Source organism: Odocoileus virginianus, chromosome 23 (genome assembly GCF_023699985.2).
Source record: "Odocoileus virginianus isolate 20LAN1187 ecotype Illinois chromosome 23, Ovbor_1.2, whole genome shotgun sequence".
Taxonomy (NCBI): domain Eukaryota; kingdom Metazoa; phylum Chordata; class Mammalia; order Artiodactyla; family Cervidae; genus Odocoileus; species Odocoileus virginianus.
In genome coordinates, this window is record NC_069696.1 from 37,470,672 (window position 1) to 37,488,833 (window position 18,162).

The window sequence follows — 18,162 nt, forward strand, 5'->3', positions numbered from 1 at the left end:
TTTTAGGCTTCCTAATAACAGATGTTATAAATTGTATCCCAAGTGGTACCAGTCAATTTAATAACTTGTTCTGAGTCCATTCTAAGACCCAATAGGCACTTGATAAGACCCTGGCTGATAAGGAGGCATCCTTCTTCCTCTTGTTATTTGAGATTTAGGTCTGGGCTTTTGTTTAGCTCTCAGCTGATACATATCAAACAGTTGGGCCTTGTCTGTGATTAACCAGGAGAAAGCAGCAGAGGCAGCTTGTGGTTGCACAGAACAAAAGGGGAGCCTCACTTGAACTGGCAGAGGAACAAAAACTCTATGCCAAAAGAAGGGTTTGTCTGTTAACTCGGACGTCAACATCAGATCCTGCAGGTAACCACAAACTCAGCCAAAGTCAGCTGCTCATTCTGCAAACAGAAGCAACATTGGGAACAGAACAAAGCTGTACAACCTACATGTCTTGTTCCTTCCAGGACAAGGAACATCAACTTTACTAAAGATATGTCTTACAAAAAAGGAAAACAGTTATTTGATAATAAGAGGAATTAGACTGTAATTTAATTATCTAATTCTTAATTATTTGAGTAACTAAATAGGATTATGCACAGAGACAGACCAGATAAATCTTTTTGTCAGGAGTATTCAGAATAAGGGATAACTAAGCAAAGGTAAACAGAATGAAAAGCATAGTTAAGGAAACTCAGATTCAGCAAAGTTCTGAAGTTTGATATCCAGGTATGTATAAAAATTAAAATTCAAAAATACAATTACATGTTTTATTGTGCAGGAATAGATAGATATAATTGAATATATTAAAAATATACATGGAGATATTATTTTTCCAAAAAGTAGTTGGTATTGATATTACCAAAAAACTTGTCCTTAATCAAGAGGCTCATCATGATTAAGGCTAATAATTATCGCTTTTCTTTCTAGAAATACAGTTTGCTTCCTGATTACTCCCCATCGTAGCTAGATCTTCAGTGTAAGTGAAAATGGAATTTTCTTTTAAGACTTATAAAGTTTAGTACAAATAACTACATTATACATTCATTAAAACACAGTTACTAAACCATGACACATGTAGGAAAGAGTTAAGTTTAAGTCATTTGCAGGTGAAATGCATTACCAATTGCTTTTCTTCTTCATCTAGCATAAAATACAATTAGGAAAAAGGAATATGTTTCATAATGTTTTATAGCAATGTTTTGTCATTTTGTCCTATTATTCTAAACAAAATTCTGAGGTAGCCTTTACAATGCAGAAATGGTTATGTTTTTTTTTTTTTAAATTTTTATCTTATAATAGAGCATAGCTGATTAACAATGTTGTACTAGTTTTAGGTTTACAGCAAAGTGATTCAGTTATATATACACATGTATCTACTCTTTTTCAAATTTTCTAGCTTATTACAGAATTGACCAGAATTCCTTGTGCTGTTGGTTATCTATCTTAAGTGTAGCAGTGTGTATATGTCAGTCCCAAACTTCCAATCTATCCCCTCCCCCTAATCACACACTGGTTGTCTAAGTCTGTGAGTCAGATGTGGAGATAAAATTAAACAAATGGTTAACAAATAACAGGACTTCAGGAAAGCAACTTTTCAGACTTTTGTGAATTCATATTTTTAAAAGGCAATACTGAAAAAGGACAGAGATGAGCCAGTGATGGAATGATGAGCTATGATTGAGGAGACATTCATTCATACAGCTACTCATCTTTTACCACATGTGACTCTCCAGGCAACATTTCCCCCAACTCCCAGGAAACATCAGTTAAGCAACTCAGTGCCTCCATGACAGTCTTTTCAAGACTGCTTCTACACTTCTTATCACATGGATTGTGATTATCTCTTCTGGTGCCTTTCCCCCACTAAAACTGGAGTTCCTCCAGGGCAAAAATAGGTCCCATTCCCCTTTGAAATTTCAGAAATTTAAACAGTGCTTTGAATACAGCAGGCACTCAAGTACTGGACAGGGCTGGATAAGAGCAAGAGGAAAGACAGACCAGTGGTAAAATCCCAAGAAGCATGGATTAACTGCTTTTCTCAAATTTCTGATAACTGCTACTATTATTGTGGAAGAGTCACTGGCACTTAATTTCTTCAACTGAAGAATGAGACTGCTAACAGAGGCTGCCTCAGAAGAGTCTGTGTCTGGCCTCAAGTGTTTTCCAGAACTTTGAATATTACTTCTTTTTGGGGTAAGCATTCCCCCCACACTTTCTAGTCGGACAGCAGCCCAGTCTCACACCTGTCCACTAAGTGCCTGTCTGACCCCTGGAGGCAGGGGAAGGGTAGTGGGGAGAGTTCTGATTTGTAGCATTTGCAAATTTCTGTGGTGTAAATATTCCTACCATGGCCGATTTCAAGGTGGCAACATGATGCCACTGCATGCGGAGGTATGGAGAGATGCTAATAACTGCTTCTGACAGCTCTACCACAAATTGGAATGTATCAGTTTATTTTTCTTCTACTAACTTTACTATTTATTATGCTAGCATATTGTTTAAGAAAAAATTGCCACAGTCCATAGGGTCGCAGAGAGTTGCACATGACTGAAGGGACTTAGCAGGCATGCACATGGTGTACTTGACAATTTTTGAAGGATAACCTGTGTGTGTTCTCCTGTCTGAATGCCACCTCACAGTATGGCATTGGAGCTGGTAACAGCTCCAGGTGGGCAGAACTGGAGTCACTGTCACAAGTTCATTAATGAAGCAAACATTTTACCTGCAGAGCATATTCACTCTGCATCACTGCTACATAAAGACCTGGGTAGTCCCTCTCAGAACTGATCTCATCATCAAGTTAATCAAGAGACAAAGTCACTGGTATGCAGAAGTTTTACTCCAAAGTAGATTGAAGGAATTTAGCCGCACTAACCTAAGTCAACCACAATGTCAAAGATACAGTCAGGATGCCAATTCATTGTTGGTTCCACACTCAGCAGGGGGGACAATACCTCCAATGAACTTGTAGAAATTATATTTGTTAACATTTATGACCTTTTTATGTAGTTAAGATTCATTTTTATCAGAGCTAGTCAACACCAGTCAAAAATCTTTTTAGAGTAACTTGGAGTCAGAAAAATCATAATTCCTAAAGATATATGTACCCCAATGTTTTTTGCAGCACTATTTACAATAGCCAGGACATGGAAGCAACTTAAATGTCCACCAACAGAAGAATGGATAAAGAAAATGTGGCACATATATACAATGAAATATTACTCAGCCATAAAAAGGAATGAAATGGTGCAATTTGCAGAGACATGGATGGACCCAGAGATTATCACAGAATGAACTAAGAAAGAGAAAAACAAATATTGTATATTAACACATATATGTGGAATCTGGAAAAATGGTACAGATGAACCTATTTGCAAAGCAGAAATATATACACAGATGTAAAGAATAAATGTATGGACACCAAACGGGGAGAGAGGGAATAGGATGAACTGGGAGATTGGGCTGCATATATTTACACTACTCTGTATAATACAGGTAACTAATGAGAATGTACTGTAGGGCACAGGGAGCTCTAGTCAGTGCCCTGTGGTAACCTAAATGGGAAGGAAATACAAAGAAAGCGGGTGTATGTATACATACATACACACACACACACACACACACACACACACACACACACGTCGTTGATTTACTTTGCTGTATAGCAGGAAATAACATTGTACTGTAAAACAACTATACTCCAATACAAATTTAAAAATTAAAAAGAAAAAAGAAGTAAGCAACTATTCAGAAGACAGCTCTGCTCTCATGGAAATCCAGTCTATTTGACTGATAGGTCTTTTCTTAGGTTCTAATTTACATCTCTATACTGACTTTTATACCCATTGTGACATCTACAAAGCCAACTCCTCTCTTGGAAAGACCTCCAACTTCATATGCCTTCTGTCTTCTCTGTTAATAGGAAATTCAGTGCAGAGGTTCTACTTGCATAGAACTCTTTAAAAAAGACAATTACTGAAACACATATAACACCTATAATAAGACAGAACATGACTGTACACTGGCATACATGACTGTGGGTTACAAGACTGTAAAGGGCAGAGGCTTAATCCACAGCAGAGCAGTTTGTAAACAGGTATACAGTTTGTATACATTGATTAATATCAACATATCCAGGACAAGATGAAGAGCTTGGTTTTGGAGACAGGCTTCCTGGATTAGAATTCCAGCTTTGTCTCCTACTGGCTGTATGATGTTGTGAAAATCACTTAACCTCTCTCAGCTCCAGTTTCCTTATCCATAAAATGGGAAGGCCTACTATAAGGGTCACTCTGAGAAGAAACTGAGTAAATTCTCATAAAGCAATTTGAACAGTTTTTACAACATAATATATAATAAATGTTAGCTATTATTATTATAAACTAGATATACAGATGAAATAAGAATAGATTATTTTAGTAAGCAAATACCACGATGCTCAATTTCCCAGTCTTTGTGTAATATTCTGCTTCTGAAAGTAGTTCAAACCAGTGCTTTGGATTGTCTTTGCAAACAGTTTAAAATGGTATCATTATGATAGGAGTGGATTTAGGATAAAATATATCTGAAAAATGTGCTTCATTCAAACCATGCAAGTCTGTTATTCCTTGTTTATAAAAGAAGACTACAGGACAAGATTTGTAACCAACATCTTTGTCTTTAGATTTCTACCTTCCCAACACACCTTTCATGTTGACATAATTTTTCTACTTCACACAGAACTTATATTTCTATTCTCCCCACACTCTGAATTTTGCTTACAGAAGAAGAAAATTAACTCATTAGCATGTTTTATAATGCCCCCATAGTCTTGCCTTAGCTAATGTTTCTAACTTCTGTTTCATTACTTTCCATTACAAATTTGTTACCTCGCCAGGCTTGATTATCCACCTAATTTATGATGGATTTTAATTTGCTCATTCATTCATTTACCCATTTCACTCAAATACTTTATACTTGCTTACTATGTGTCAGAAACCTTGCTGCTGCTGCTGCCAAGTTGCTCCAGTCGTGTCCGACTCTGTGCAACCCCATAGACAGCAGCCCACCAGGCTCCTTCGTCCCTGGGACTCTCCAGGCAAGAACACTGGAGTGGGTTGCCATTTCCTTCTCCAAGAAACCTTGCTAGGTGCTAGGAATTAGAGATTAAAACAACGCATAGGCTCAGCTCTTAAGAGTTCACAATCTAATAAAAAAGGTATGTAAATCACTTCCCATAAAAACAGTAATGGATGCAAAATCTGTACACAGGTGATTTACCTGTAAAAATTCCCATTTGAATTCTTAAAAACAAGTAATGGTGTTTGTCAGAGGAGGCAGAGAAATGTTTTATAGAAAAGAGGAACTTTATCTTTGGTGTTAGATGATTAGGAGATTAAGTATTTAATGGGAAGATAATGGAAAATGTTTCCCAGGAAATAAAATTGAATAAAGCCTTGACTATATGAAATTACCTATAATATCTAAGGAAAGCAAGTATTTTGTAGTTTGCTTGTACTTTGATGTATGTTTGTGGAAAAATGTGAAGTAAGACTGTAAAGAAGCTTGTAGACAGACCCAGAAAGGTTGCATATACTGTAACTGAGGAAGGTGTCTTTTATTTTTGCTTTATTTTCCCAGTAAGTGTTCCCCTCCCTCTTGCTATTTTAACAAACCTTGTTGTCATTGTTGCCATGAAGCAAGTATCTGATCCAGGTCTGGCCAATCCAGGGGACAGAGGCTCAAATGATATGCACTTTTCAGAAGCAGGGCCAGGGTTAAACCTTCCCTGTGACTGACATTTAAAGAAAGAAGTGTACTTTTTCTGTTGGGTGGCCTGTGATTTAGGGATCTGCTATGTGGAGAAGGCTTGTTTGCATTTTTAGAGAATGAGCCCAGCAGTCTTCAAAGAAGAGTAAGCAGAGATTGGATGTACAGACATATCTTGTTTTATTATGCGTTGCTTTATTGAGTTTTATACATATTGCAATTATTTTTTAACAAATTGAAGGTCTGTGGCAACTCTTGTGTTGTTAGATGATGGCTAGCATTTTTTAGTAATTAAGTATTTCTTTTAATCTTTATTTATTTATTTAATGCCTTTATTTATTTTATGCCATGTGCAGCACGTGGGATCTTAAGTTCCCCAATCAGGGATTGAACCTGGGCCCTCTGCATTGGGAGCATGAGTCTTAACCACTGGAATGCCAGGGACGTCCCAGTAGTAAAGTATTTTTAAATTAAGGTATGTATACTGATTTTTTAGAGACATACTGCCATTGCATATTTAACAGACTATAGTACAATATAAACATACTTATGTATGCACTTGGGAAGCGAAAAAATTTATGACTTGCTTCATTGCAATATTCACTTTATTGCAGTGGTGTGGAACTGAATTTACAATATATCTGAGCTATGCCTGTCAACAGGAGACTGAGTCCTAGGGATGCTGAATTTCTGTCCCAGTCCTTGAGGCCATGGTTCTTGGTGTACTTCTTTCACTTCCACAAGTGATTGTCAACATCTCAGCTACATGAGTCACTTGGTTTAAGGAAGTCTGGAAGTCCCAACCATGGCAATCAGGGAAGAAAAAGAAATATAAGGAATCCAGATTGGAAAAGAAGAAGTAAAATGGTCACTTTCCCAGATGACATGATACTACACATAGAAAATCCTAAAGATGCCATCAGATAACTACTACAGCTAATCAATGAATTTAGTAGAGTCACAGGATACAAAATTATTACACAGAAATCCCTTGCATTTCTATAAACTAACAATGAAAAATCAGAAGGAGAAACTAAGGAAACAATCCTGTTCACCAATGCAACAAAAAGAATAAAATACCTAGGAATAAAACCTACCTAAGGAGACAAAAGACGTGTATGGAGAAAACTATAAGATACTGATGAATGAAATCAAAGATGATACAAACAGATGGAGAGATATATCATGTTCTTGGATTTGAAGAATCAATATTGTGAAAATGACTATAACTACCCAAAGCAATTTACAGATTCAATGCAATCCCTATAAAATTACCAATGGCATTTTTCACAGAACTAGAAAAATTTTTTTTTTTTACAATTTGTATGGAAACAGAAGAGACCCCGAATAGCCAAGGTAATCTTGAGACAGAAAAATGGAGCTAGAGGAATCACACTCCCTGACTTCAGACTATATTACAAAGCTATAGTAATCAAGATAGCATGATACTGCAAAAAAAGCATAAATACAGATCAATGGAATAGGATAAAGTCCAGAGATAAACCCACACACGTATGGTCACCTTATCTTTAACAAAGGAGGGAAGAATATACAATGGAGAAAAGACAGCATCTTCAATAAGTGGAGCTGGGAAAACTGGACAGCTACATGTAGAAGAATGAAGTTACAACACTTCCTAATACTGTACACAAAAATAAACTCAAAATGGATTAAAGACCTAAATGAAAGGCCAGACACTATAAAACTCTTAAAGGAAAACAGGCAGAATACTCTTTGACATAAATTGAGCAAGATCCTTTCTGATCCACCTCCTCCTACAGGAAGAAAAATAAACAAGTGGGACCTAATTAAACTCAAAAGCTCTAGAAGAGCAAAGGCAGTCATAAAGAAGATGAAAAGGTAACCCTCAGACTAGGAGAAAATATCTGCAAACAAAGCAAGTGACAAAGCATTAATCTCCAAAGTACAAAAGCTCCTCAAGCAGCTCAAAATCAAAAAAACAAGCAAATCAAGAAGTGTGTAGAAGACCTAAACAGATATTTTTCCAAAGAAGACATACAGATGGCCAGCAAACACATGGAGATGCTCAATACTGCTCATTATTTTAGTAATGCAAATCAAAACTACAATGAAGTATCACCTCACATTGGTCAGAATGGCTATCATCAAAAAATCTGGAAACAATAAATGCTGGAGAGGGTGTAGAGAAAAGGGAACCCATGAACTGTTGGTGGGAATGTAAATTGATACAGCCATTATAGGGAACAGTATGGAGGTTCCTTAAAAAACAAAAAATACCAAATGACCTTGCAATCCCACTACTAGGCAAATACCCTCAGAAAACCATAATTGAAAAAAAAAACACATACCCCAGTGTTCACTGCAGGACTATTTACAATAGCCAGGACATGGAAGCAATCTAAATGTCCACTGACAGATGAATGGATAAAAAGATGTGGTACATATATACAGTGGAATATTACTCAGCCACAAAAAGGAATGAAACTGGATCATTTGCAGGGATGTGGAGGAACCTAGAGTCTGTCATACAAAGTGAAGTAAGTCAAGAGAGAAAAACAAATACCACATATTAATGTATATATATGGAATCTAGAAAAATGGTACTGATGAACCTATTTACAGGGCAGGAATAGAGACACAGATATAGAGAATGGATTTGTGGACACAGTAGGGGAAGGAGAGGGAGTACGAACTGAGGGAGTAGCACTGACATATATACACTACCATATTTACACTATCTGTAAAACAGATAGCTAGTGGGAAGCTGCTATATATAGCACAGGGAGCTCAGCTCGGTGGTGTGATGGCCTAGAGGGGTGTGAAGGTGATTCACTTTGTGATACTGCAGAAACTAACACAACATTGTAAAGTAATTATGCTCTAATTAAAATAAATAAGCAAAAAAATTTTAAAAAGGAAGTTTGAACTGTGTACCTGCCATGTACAAAATGAAGTGAAAGAGTCCTTACCTAATCTGCCACACTAAGAACTCTGCTGCACGAGGTAAGGCAATGGGAGCTATAGAAAAATTTGCTGTAACATATTTCATTGCATTCTAGTTTATTTGTTCATCTGCATCCCCTGCTAGATTAAAGGTTTCTTAAGAATTTTCTCATTCATTCATCTTTGAAAAACTCTCAGTGGCTGACATAATTCTTCATAATAACCTGGTATTTGATATGTATTACTCTGTGATTATGGGCTTTCCAGGTGGTGCTAGTGGTAAAGAATCTGCCTGCTACTGCAGGAGACACAAGAGATGTGGGTTTGATTCCTAGGTTGGGAAGATTCCCTGGAGGAGGAAATGGCAACCCACTCCACAGCTCTTACCTGGGAAATCCCATGGACAGAGGAGCCTGGAAGGCTACAGCCCATGGGGCCACAAAGAATTGGACACAACTGAGCGCATGTGCATGCACACACACAGTGATTAATTATGGAGATAAGATAAACATCTTACCATAATAAATTCCCTCTGTTATCATCCAAACAGATTCCCTCAAAATGTGAGCTGTGAAACTAGAGAAAAGATCAAAAGGCAGAATATATCCCAGTTTCTTCTGGGCTGCCTAATTTTGATTACATATCTATTTGGTTTCTTTCAATCTTTAGACATAAAGGACAATGATTATTTTCAAATATATGTAAGAAAGCCTGAGACACACATTTCTAGAGGAGTTAAGATTAACATTTCCTCTTCCTGCATGCACTTCTATTTCCTCCTGGTTTAGCTGGCAACTGACAGTCCAGGGGAGAAAACATTTCAAGCACCTTTTTCATCCCAATATTTAGAAATGCTGATCAAACTACTTTCTTTTGTAGCTATTCTTGTGGCAAAATAATCTATCCTTTTAGGTTTTGTTGCCTATTTTAACACCAGGTTCAAAACTATTTTTTTACCATGTCATTAAATTATATTTTTGTCAACTGAAAAATAGCATGCAGCCTGACTTAAATCCTGTGAGATAGGGAATTCCAGTCTGCCTGCACTTGTAGGTGTTTGGATTGGATTTCCAGTTTACCTATCGGAAATGATATACTCTCTCTCCTGAGTTAACGTGGGTGGCTTCTGGAATCAAACATGTCAGGAAAACCAATACTCTTTTCTATATTGTGCTTCTAGTACTTAGAGTGATCTTTATAATTTTTAACTGTATTTCCAGGTAGCTGGGTAGAGTTTAAGACAGATCTGGATGTAGTATTTAGAGTCAACAGAGACAATGTGGAAGGAGATGTAGACGGGCCTTACCTCAGGCATCCTGTGACATTGTAGAATATATCAAAATCAAGCAAACCATTTGCTTTGGGGTAGTCTCCTTCTGGCCACCCCGAAAAGGGGATGATGATATTCTCAGTGAGGACAAGCAAGGCTTCTGTTATCATGAGATTCTTAAGTTTGTCATTAGAGGATAAATTCCACAGCAAACCTAGAAAAGTAAAGAGTGCCATCAAAACAGGGCTAGGTCAAAATGACTGCTGAAAAGGTCAGTTAAGACCATCACCCTTAGATCCATGGCTGGTTATAAAAAGGAAAAAAAAAAAGAAGGTGGGCGAGATAGTCCTTTTCACAAGGGAAAGTACCTGTTTAGACATTGTTAGATGCCAATGGAAGCTGTCCCAAAAAAAACAATTAAAATATATCTAAAACAAAGAGAACTTACAATGTGAAACTATACATATTTAAGTTAATCAAGAACATAAATGAATGCCAAAAATTCTTATTACTATTCTCTTAAAAGATCCTACCACAAAGCTGACCTCATTAGGATAATAAATTTTGGGCTCATCAACAGGAAAGCTTGAAATGATCCTACTGTAATTAAGAGTTCAACATTTTTTTTTAATAGTTTCTTGCAGCTCTTTTTTTTTTTTTTCATTTATTTTTATTAGTTGGAGGCTAATACTTTACAATATTGTAGTGGTTTTTGTCATACATTGACATGAATTAGCCATGGATTTACATGTATTCCCCATCCCAATCCCCCCTCCCACCTCCCTCTCGACCCGATCCCTTTGGCTCTTCCCAGTGCACCAGGTCCGAGCACTTGTCTCATGCATCCAACCTGGGCTGGTGATCTGTTTCACCCTTGATAATATACATGTTTCGATGCTGTTCTCTTGAAACATCCCACCCTCGCCTTCTCCCACAAAGAGTTCAACATTTTAAGGCTCATATTTCTCTCCCTTAGATACATATCTAAGAATATCTCTGCCTGCCTCCTGCTTCCCTACTACCCACCTGACATTTGCTTTCCAATAACAGCAGGAAAAGCCTGTAGAAAGCCTTTGCCTATGCCTGTCAAGAGTAGGCTGATCAATATCACCAAAGAATATTTATTAACTCCTACCCAATGGTAGACTTTATCCTCCCAGAATTTATGCTAGCCCTACTGCTGCTGCTAAGTCGCTTCAGTTGTGTCCGACTCTTTGTGACCCCATAGATGGCAGCCCACCAGGCTCTTCTGTCCCTGGGATTCACTAGGCAAGAATACTGGAGTGGGTTGCCATTTCCTTCTCCAATGCATGCATGCATGACAAGTCGCTTCAGTCGTGTCTGACTCTGCGACCCCGTGGACAGCAGCCCACCATGCTCCCCTGTCCACGGGATTCTCTAGGCAAGAATACTGGAGTGGGTTGCCATTTCCTTCTCCGATGCTAGCGCTACCTCATCTTATATTACAGTTTGGCAGAGAAGGAGAGATGAGTATTTACTCTACTTGCCAACTTGCAGGGGCTAAGCATCGGTCTAAGACTGGTACCACATTTACTCACTTAACTTTCCCATCCTCTTGAATCCCCTCCACCCCCAATTAAAAAGAAAGGCCGTATCAGCCAACTCAGGGAGAAATTAAGATAACAGAATACTGTACTTCCAGGGCATCCACAGGGACTGAAGCTGGGTACTAAGAATACAAAGTTGCATATATTTACATTTAGGATTTGTTTTTCTCAAAAATTTGGTGCTCAAATACCTCTGATTGAGTGGAAGGACTATATACCTACCGCTTGCTAGTCCAGTGACTCCCAGCAGGTGTCAAGTTCCTGTGCCATCACTCATTCTTCAGTAAATTACCATAACTCACTATCATCCAAGAAAGAGAATTTTCTTCCTATTTATGCCCCACCGCCCAGTCAGTAATTCTTCCTTCTTAAATTTATTGCTCCGTCTGCGTGAAGAACAGAGTTTGCTTTATGAATAAAGCAAACATGGTGGTCTTAGCTAAATTATGTGGTGATATTACTTCCCCTGAAATTAATGACAGAAATACTAGTCTGTGATTAAAGCTGAGCAGTTAATCAACCATACTTGTATCTGGCCCTTCAATTAGAGCATTCTAGGCCTGATGTAGTCTTTTGGGGCTTAAACAGTTTACTTTAGCTGTGTACAAGTAACTAATTTTTTAAATCACCAAATATCCACCACGGCTTATACCTAGCTTCCATTAGACAAGGCGGTGCGGGGTCTAGTGTTTCATGAGGACTAGAATTCTGGCTGATGAGATCTTTTCCTGATCAAACAGGCATCTGGGGTCAGCAGTGTCACTCAGCCACAGGCTTTGCAACACAATGACTTCACTGGTCACACCTCATATTAAGAGGTCCTGGAAGGGGAGAGACAGAATAAAATTCCAGAAAACTCCTAAGGTGGCTGAAAACAACTGAATGGCAGGTCTGAGGTTGAGTTTTGGTTACTAAGCTACAAAAGAAAGCTGAAGAGAAGAGAGAGAAGAGGAAAATAAAAGCTTCCTGTTCTAAATAAGCAAACAAATTAACAGTCTCTGCCTGCCAGAAGCTTAAAAATGTGAAGCATAATGGCATTTCCTCTCTTTAAAAAGGACCACACAGAGCACTCAAAGGAAAAGTACACCTTACAATAAAAACCAGAGAGGATTAATTTGAACAAAGGGAATGGAATTTTCTCCCAACAGTCAATGTCCTTTGTAGTTTGGCATGCTATATTATTACTACAGAAGTATATGGTTTGGGGAGTTTCAGTATAGTTTTTGAATTTTTAATGTAAGATATTGTACAGAAATGTCACGCTTGCCAAGTTTCTGTATGATACAAAGCTAGGAAAGAGCTTAAATGTTCACCAGAGAGTCAGGATTGTACATCTTTACACACACCATCACACACATTCATACAAAATCGGTAAATGACCAATTACCAATTGGGAAAAGGTATATGACAATACAGGACAAAGGCTAAATACCATTAATATACAAAGTTCTTGTAATCTTTAAAAATTAAATTATTAGTAGAAAAATTAACCCAAAGCTCAGTCATGTCTGACTCTTTGCGACCCCATGGACTATACAGTCCATGGAATTCTCCAGGCCAGAATACTGGAGTGGGTAGCCTTTCTCTTCTCCAGGGGAACTTCCCAACCCAGGGATCGAACCCAGGTCTCCTGCATTGCAGGCGGATTCTTTACCAGCTGAGCCACAAGGGAAGCCCAACCCAAAGTGAAAAGTGTCTAATACACATAAGAACACAGGCTAAAAAAAATGCATTATTTAACAACTGCATATCATTTTCTGTGGCTACAGGTGGCAAAACCAGAGCAATGAGTGGAAATTCTGAGAAAGGAGATTTTGGCTCAGTGAAAGCATAAACTTCTAAAAGAACTCTGAAGAAAACAGAAAGATCTTGTAAGATCCAGTATTATCACTGGAGCCAACTAAAATAAGCTCATCTTTTATGAAAATATGAACAAGGGCTTTATCTCAAAAATAGAGTATTAGAAGAGACTAGCAGTTTTCAAATGAGCCCAGTGGCAAATCAGAATCACGTACTCTTGGAAGGACTGATGCTGAAGCTGAAACTCCAATACTTTGGCCACCTCAGGCAACGAGTTGACTCATTGGAAAAGACCCTGATGCTGGGAGGGATTGGGGGCAGGAGGGGAAGGGGATGACAGAGGATGAGATGGCTGGATGGCATCACCAACTCGATGGACATGAGTTTGAGTAAACTCCGGGAGTTGGTGATGGACAGGGAGGCCTGGTGTGCTGCGATTCATGGGGTCGCAAAAAGTCGGACACGACTGAGCGACTGAACTGAACTGAACTCTTGGGCCACACCTGCAATTTTTTTTAGGCATACTCCTAAAAAAATTTACTAAGCCTGACTCTCAGGATGAATACCAGGAATTTACATTTTAAAAATGATTCACATTTTTGGCATTGGGAAATTAATGGTTTAGATGACCCCGAATAGATGTCCCTTTCAATGATTACATTCTGTATTCCCTGATACTGCGTTATACTTTGGGTTTAGATTTTCATTTGCTTTAACTTCCGGTCAGTTTATTCATAGTGCCTTAATTTCTATTATTACCGTTCTTTATTGTAGGTGTACTGTCTGTAATTTTCTGTCACTAAACTCTCTTTCTAGCCAAAAAGAAAGGAACAGGATTCTGGTAAGGGGTATAATTTGAATAATTGGTAATTTTAAGTGAGAGAATTATAACTGCATTATTGAGAAACATATTGCCAACTGATATTTACAAAATATAGTTACTGAATAAAGGGGTCTAATAGATATTAAACCCCAGTTTTATTAATATTGCCCTTAGGACCAGAAATATACTTAACCAAATCTGTATAATATTATTAGCAAAACTTGTAAATTTTATGATTAAATCTTCACGGAGCAGCAGGAGGAGAAGTAATTCTTTTTAAACTATATTTCAAAATGATCACTGAACAGGAGGAATGTGTTTCTGTAATTTCCCTTACATGGATCATTCCTTCTTTAACGTAACTTTTGTAAAACTTATCAGGAATATCATATTATAACAAAGGTCATTTATTTGAAAATAAATCTCAAGAAAAAGAAATTCAAGAAGGCAAAATGGTTGTCTGAGGATTTACAAAAAGCTTAGAAAAGAAGAGAAGTGAAAGGCAAGAGAGGAGGGCAAAGATATACCCCACTGAATGCAGAGCTCCAAAGACTAGCAAGGAGAGATAAGAAAGCTTTCTTAAGTGGACAATGCAAAGAAATAGAGGAAAACAATAGAATGGGAAAGACTAGAGATCTCTTCAAGAAAATCAGATACCAAGGGAACATTTCATGCAAAGACAGACACAATAAAGAACAGAAAAACTAAGAACCTAACTAAAGCAGAAGATATTAAGAAGAGGTGGCAAGAATACACAGAATGGTACAAAAAAGGTGTTAATGACCTGGATAACCACAATGGTGTGGTCATCTCACCTAGAGCCAGACATCCTGGAGTGTGAAGTCAAGTAGGCCTTAGGAAGCATCACTACCAACAAAGCTACTGGAGGTGATGGAGTATCAACTAAACTATTTCTAATCCTAAATGATGATGCTGTTAAAGTGCTGCCCTCAATATGCCAGCACATTTGGAAAACTCAGCAGTGGCCACAGGACAGTTTTCATTCCTATCCCAAAGAAGGGCAATGCCAAAGAATGTTCAAACTACTGTACAACTGCATTTATTTCACATGCTAATAAGGTAATGCTCAAAATCCTTTAAGCTAGACTTTAACAGTACGTGAACTGAGAATTTCCAGATGTTCAAGCTGGATTTAGAAAAGGCAGAGGAACCAGAGATCAAATTGCCAACATCTGTTGGATCACAGAAAAAGTGAGAATTCCAGAAAAACATCTACTTCTGCTTCATTGACTATGGCAAAGCCTTTGACTATGTGGATCACAACAAACTGTGGAAAATTCTTCAAGAGATGGGAATATCAGACTACCGACTACCTTACCTGCCTCCTGAGAAACCTGTATGCAGGTCAAGAAGCAACAGTTAGAACTGAACATGGAATAACGGACTGGTTCCAAATTGGGAAAGGAGTATGTCAAGGCTGTATATGGTTTATTTAAATTCTGTGCAGAGCACATCATGCAAAATGTCAGGCTGGATGAATAACAAGCTGGAATCAAGACTGCTGGGGAAAATATCAATAACCTCAGATATGCAGATGACACCACCCTAATGGTAGAAAGTAAAGAGGAACTAAAGGGCCTCTTGATGAAGGTGAAAGAGAGTGAAAAGGCTGGCTTAAAACCTAGATAGCATATTAAAAAGCAGAGACATTACTTTGCCAACAAAGGTCCGTCTGGTCAAGGCTATGGTCTTTCCAGTGGTCATGTATGGATGTGAAAGTTGGACTGTGAAGAAAGCTGAGTGCTGAAAAATTGATGCTTTTGAACTGTGGTGTTGGAGAAGACTCTTGAGAGTCCCTTGGACTGCAATGAGATCCAACCAGTCCATCCTGAAGGAGATAAGTCCTGGGTGTTCATTGGAAGGACTGATGCTGAAGCTGAAACTCCAATACTTTGGCCACCTCAGGCAACGAGTTGACTCATTGGAAAAGACCCTGATGCTGGGAGGGTTTGGGGGCAGGAGGAGAAGGGGACGACAGAGGATGAGATGGCTGGATGGCATCACCGACTCAATGGGCATGAGTTTGAGTAAATTCCAGGAGTTTGTGATGGACAGGGAGGCCTGGCGTGCTGCGATTCATGGGGTCGCAAAGAGTCAGACATGACTGAGCAACTGAACTGAACTGAACTGAAAACTCAACATTCAGAAAACTAAGATCACGGCATCTGGTCCCATCAATTCATGGAAAATAGATGGGGAAAAAAAGGAAACAGTGACAGACTTATTTTCATAGGCTCCAAAATCACTGCGGACTGTGACTGCAGCCATGAAATTAAAAGACACTCACTCCTTAGGAGAAAAGCTGTGACAAACCTAGACAGCATATTGAAAAGCAGAGACATCACTTTGCTGACAAAAGTCCATATAGTCAAAGCTATGGTTCTTCCAGCAGTCATGTAGGGATGTGAGAATTGGACCATAAAGAAGGCTGCGTGCTGAAGAATTGATGCTTTCTACCTGTAGGACTGGAGAAGACTCTTGAGAGTCCCTTGGACAGCAAGGAGATCAAACCAGTCAATCCTAAAGGAAATCAACCCTGAATATTCACTGGAAGAACTGATGTTGAAACTGAAGCTCCAGTATCTGATGTGAAGAGCCGACTCATTGGAAAAGATTCTGATGCTGAGAAAGATTGAAGGCAAGAGAAGAAGGGGGCAACAGAGGATGAGATGGTTGGCTGGCATCGCTGACTCAATGGAGACGATTTTGAGCAAACTCCAGGAGATAGTCAGTTGCTGCCAAAGGGAGCAACTTTGGACACTTTGATACAGCAAAACACTCAGGTAATACTGGACTCACATCTGGGCTTTGTTGTTTTGCTAGCTGTGCAATATTGGGCAATTCATGTAACCCCCCGAGTCTTACACTGGTCATATGTTAACAGTCAATAATACCATACCTTATGGAGCTGTCAGGAAGAATGGAGGTAAAAAATGGAAAGTTCAAGCTTATGACTGGGCATAGATGTTAAGGAATCTGCCTGTATGCTGGAGACTCGGGTTTGATCCCTGGTTTGGTAATGATTCCCTTGACAAACAGAATGGCTACCCACTCCAGTATTCTTGCCTGGAGAATTCTATGAACAGAGGAATCTGCTGAGCTACAGTCCATGGGATCGCAAACACTCAGACATGACTGAGCTCATAATAGAGGCTCAATAAAGAAAAAGATGTTTACAAAACACACAAGAAAAGATTAATATATATGGCTACTCACTTTATGTTTCTAAACAAAGATATAAACATGTCTAAACTAAGTTAAAAATTTATTTTTGAGGTCCACAAAGCACTTATTTAGCACTTCTATCAATAGAGCTAAAGGAAGTTATTTAGTAGTGTGAGTTGCTCAGTCGTGTCTGACTCTTTGGGACCCCATGGAGAGTGTCTCACCAGGCTTCTCTGTCCATGGAATTCTCCAGGAAAGAACACTGGAGTGGGTTGCCATTCCCTTCTCCAGGGGATCTTCCTGACTCAGGGTCCGAACCCAGGTCTCCTGCATTGCAGGCAGATTCTTTACCAACTGAGCCACCAGGGAAGCCTGTTATTTAGTAGGATTTGTATCAGACATTCAAGTATCAACTCAGTTAAATGAATATATAACGAGCACTTTATATTAGTGATGTTTGACTTATATTAGAAACTCTGGGAATTGCACAAATTCCACTTATCAGCTCTGTAGATTATCTAAAGAAGACTGAATGATTTCTATGGGATCAATACCACAGAATATTCTCTGTTCTGTTTCCTTCTTCCTACACAGAAGAAGAGGAAGTTCACAAACAGATTATTTCCTTTACAAACACCCACACACCCTCCTAAGTTTTCTGGCTATCATGCACCCTAACCTTGATCACTTTATTACTGAAGATTCCTCTAGATGAACAGCAGCTTCTTTGCTCTACTAGTGATTTTCACTATGCTGGGAATAACTTTCATTCTCCTTCAAAACACTGGTCCAAAGTCTATACCTCTTTTAAGGTCCACAATGAAACATATCTCCTTCATGAAGTC

General features: G+C 38.5%; 1 protein-coding gene across 2 annotated transcripts in view; it reads right to left on the minus strand.

Annotated features, from left to right (window-relative positions):
* The window catches only part of PKP2 (plakophilin 2), a 106,844-nt gene that overhangs the window by 42,251 nt on the left and 46,431 nt on the right, over positions 1–18,162 (minus strand). For both annotated transcript variants that reach the window (XM_020906721.2, XM_020906720.2), the window contains exon 6: positions 9,977–10,154. In XM_020906721.2, coding sequence (XP_020762380.2) covers positions 9,977–10,154 — 178 coding nt within the window. The remainder of the gene's footprint in view (positions 1–9,976; positions 10,155–18,162) is intronic.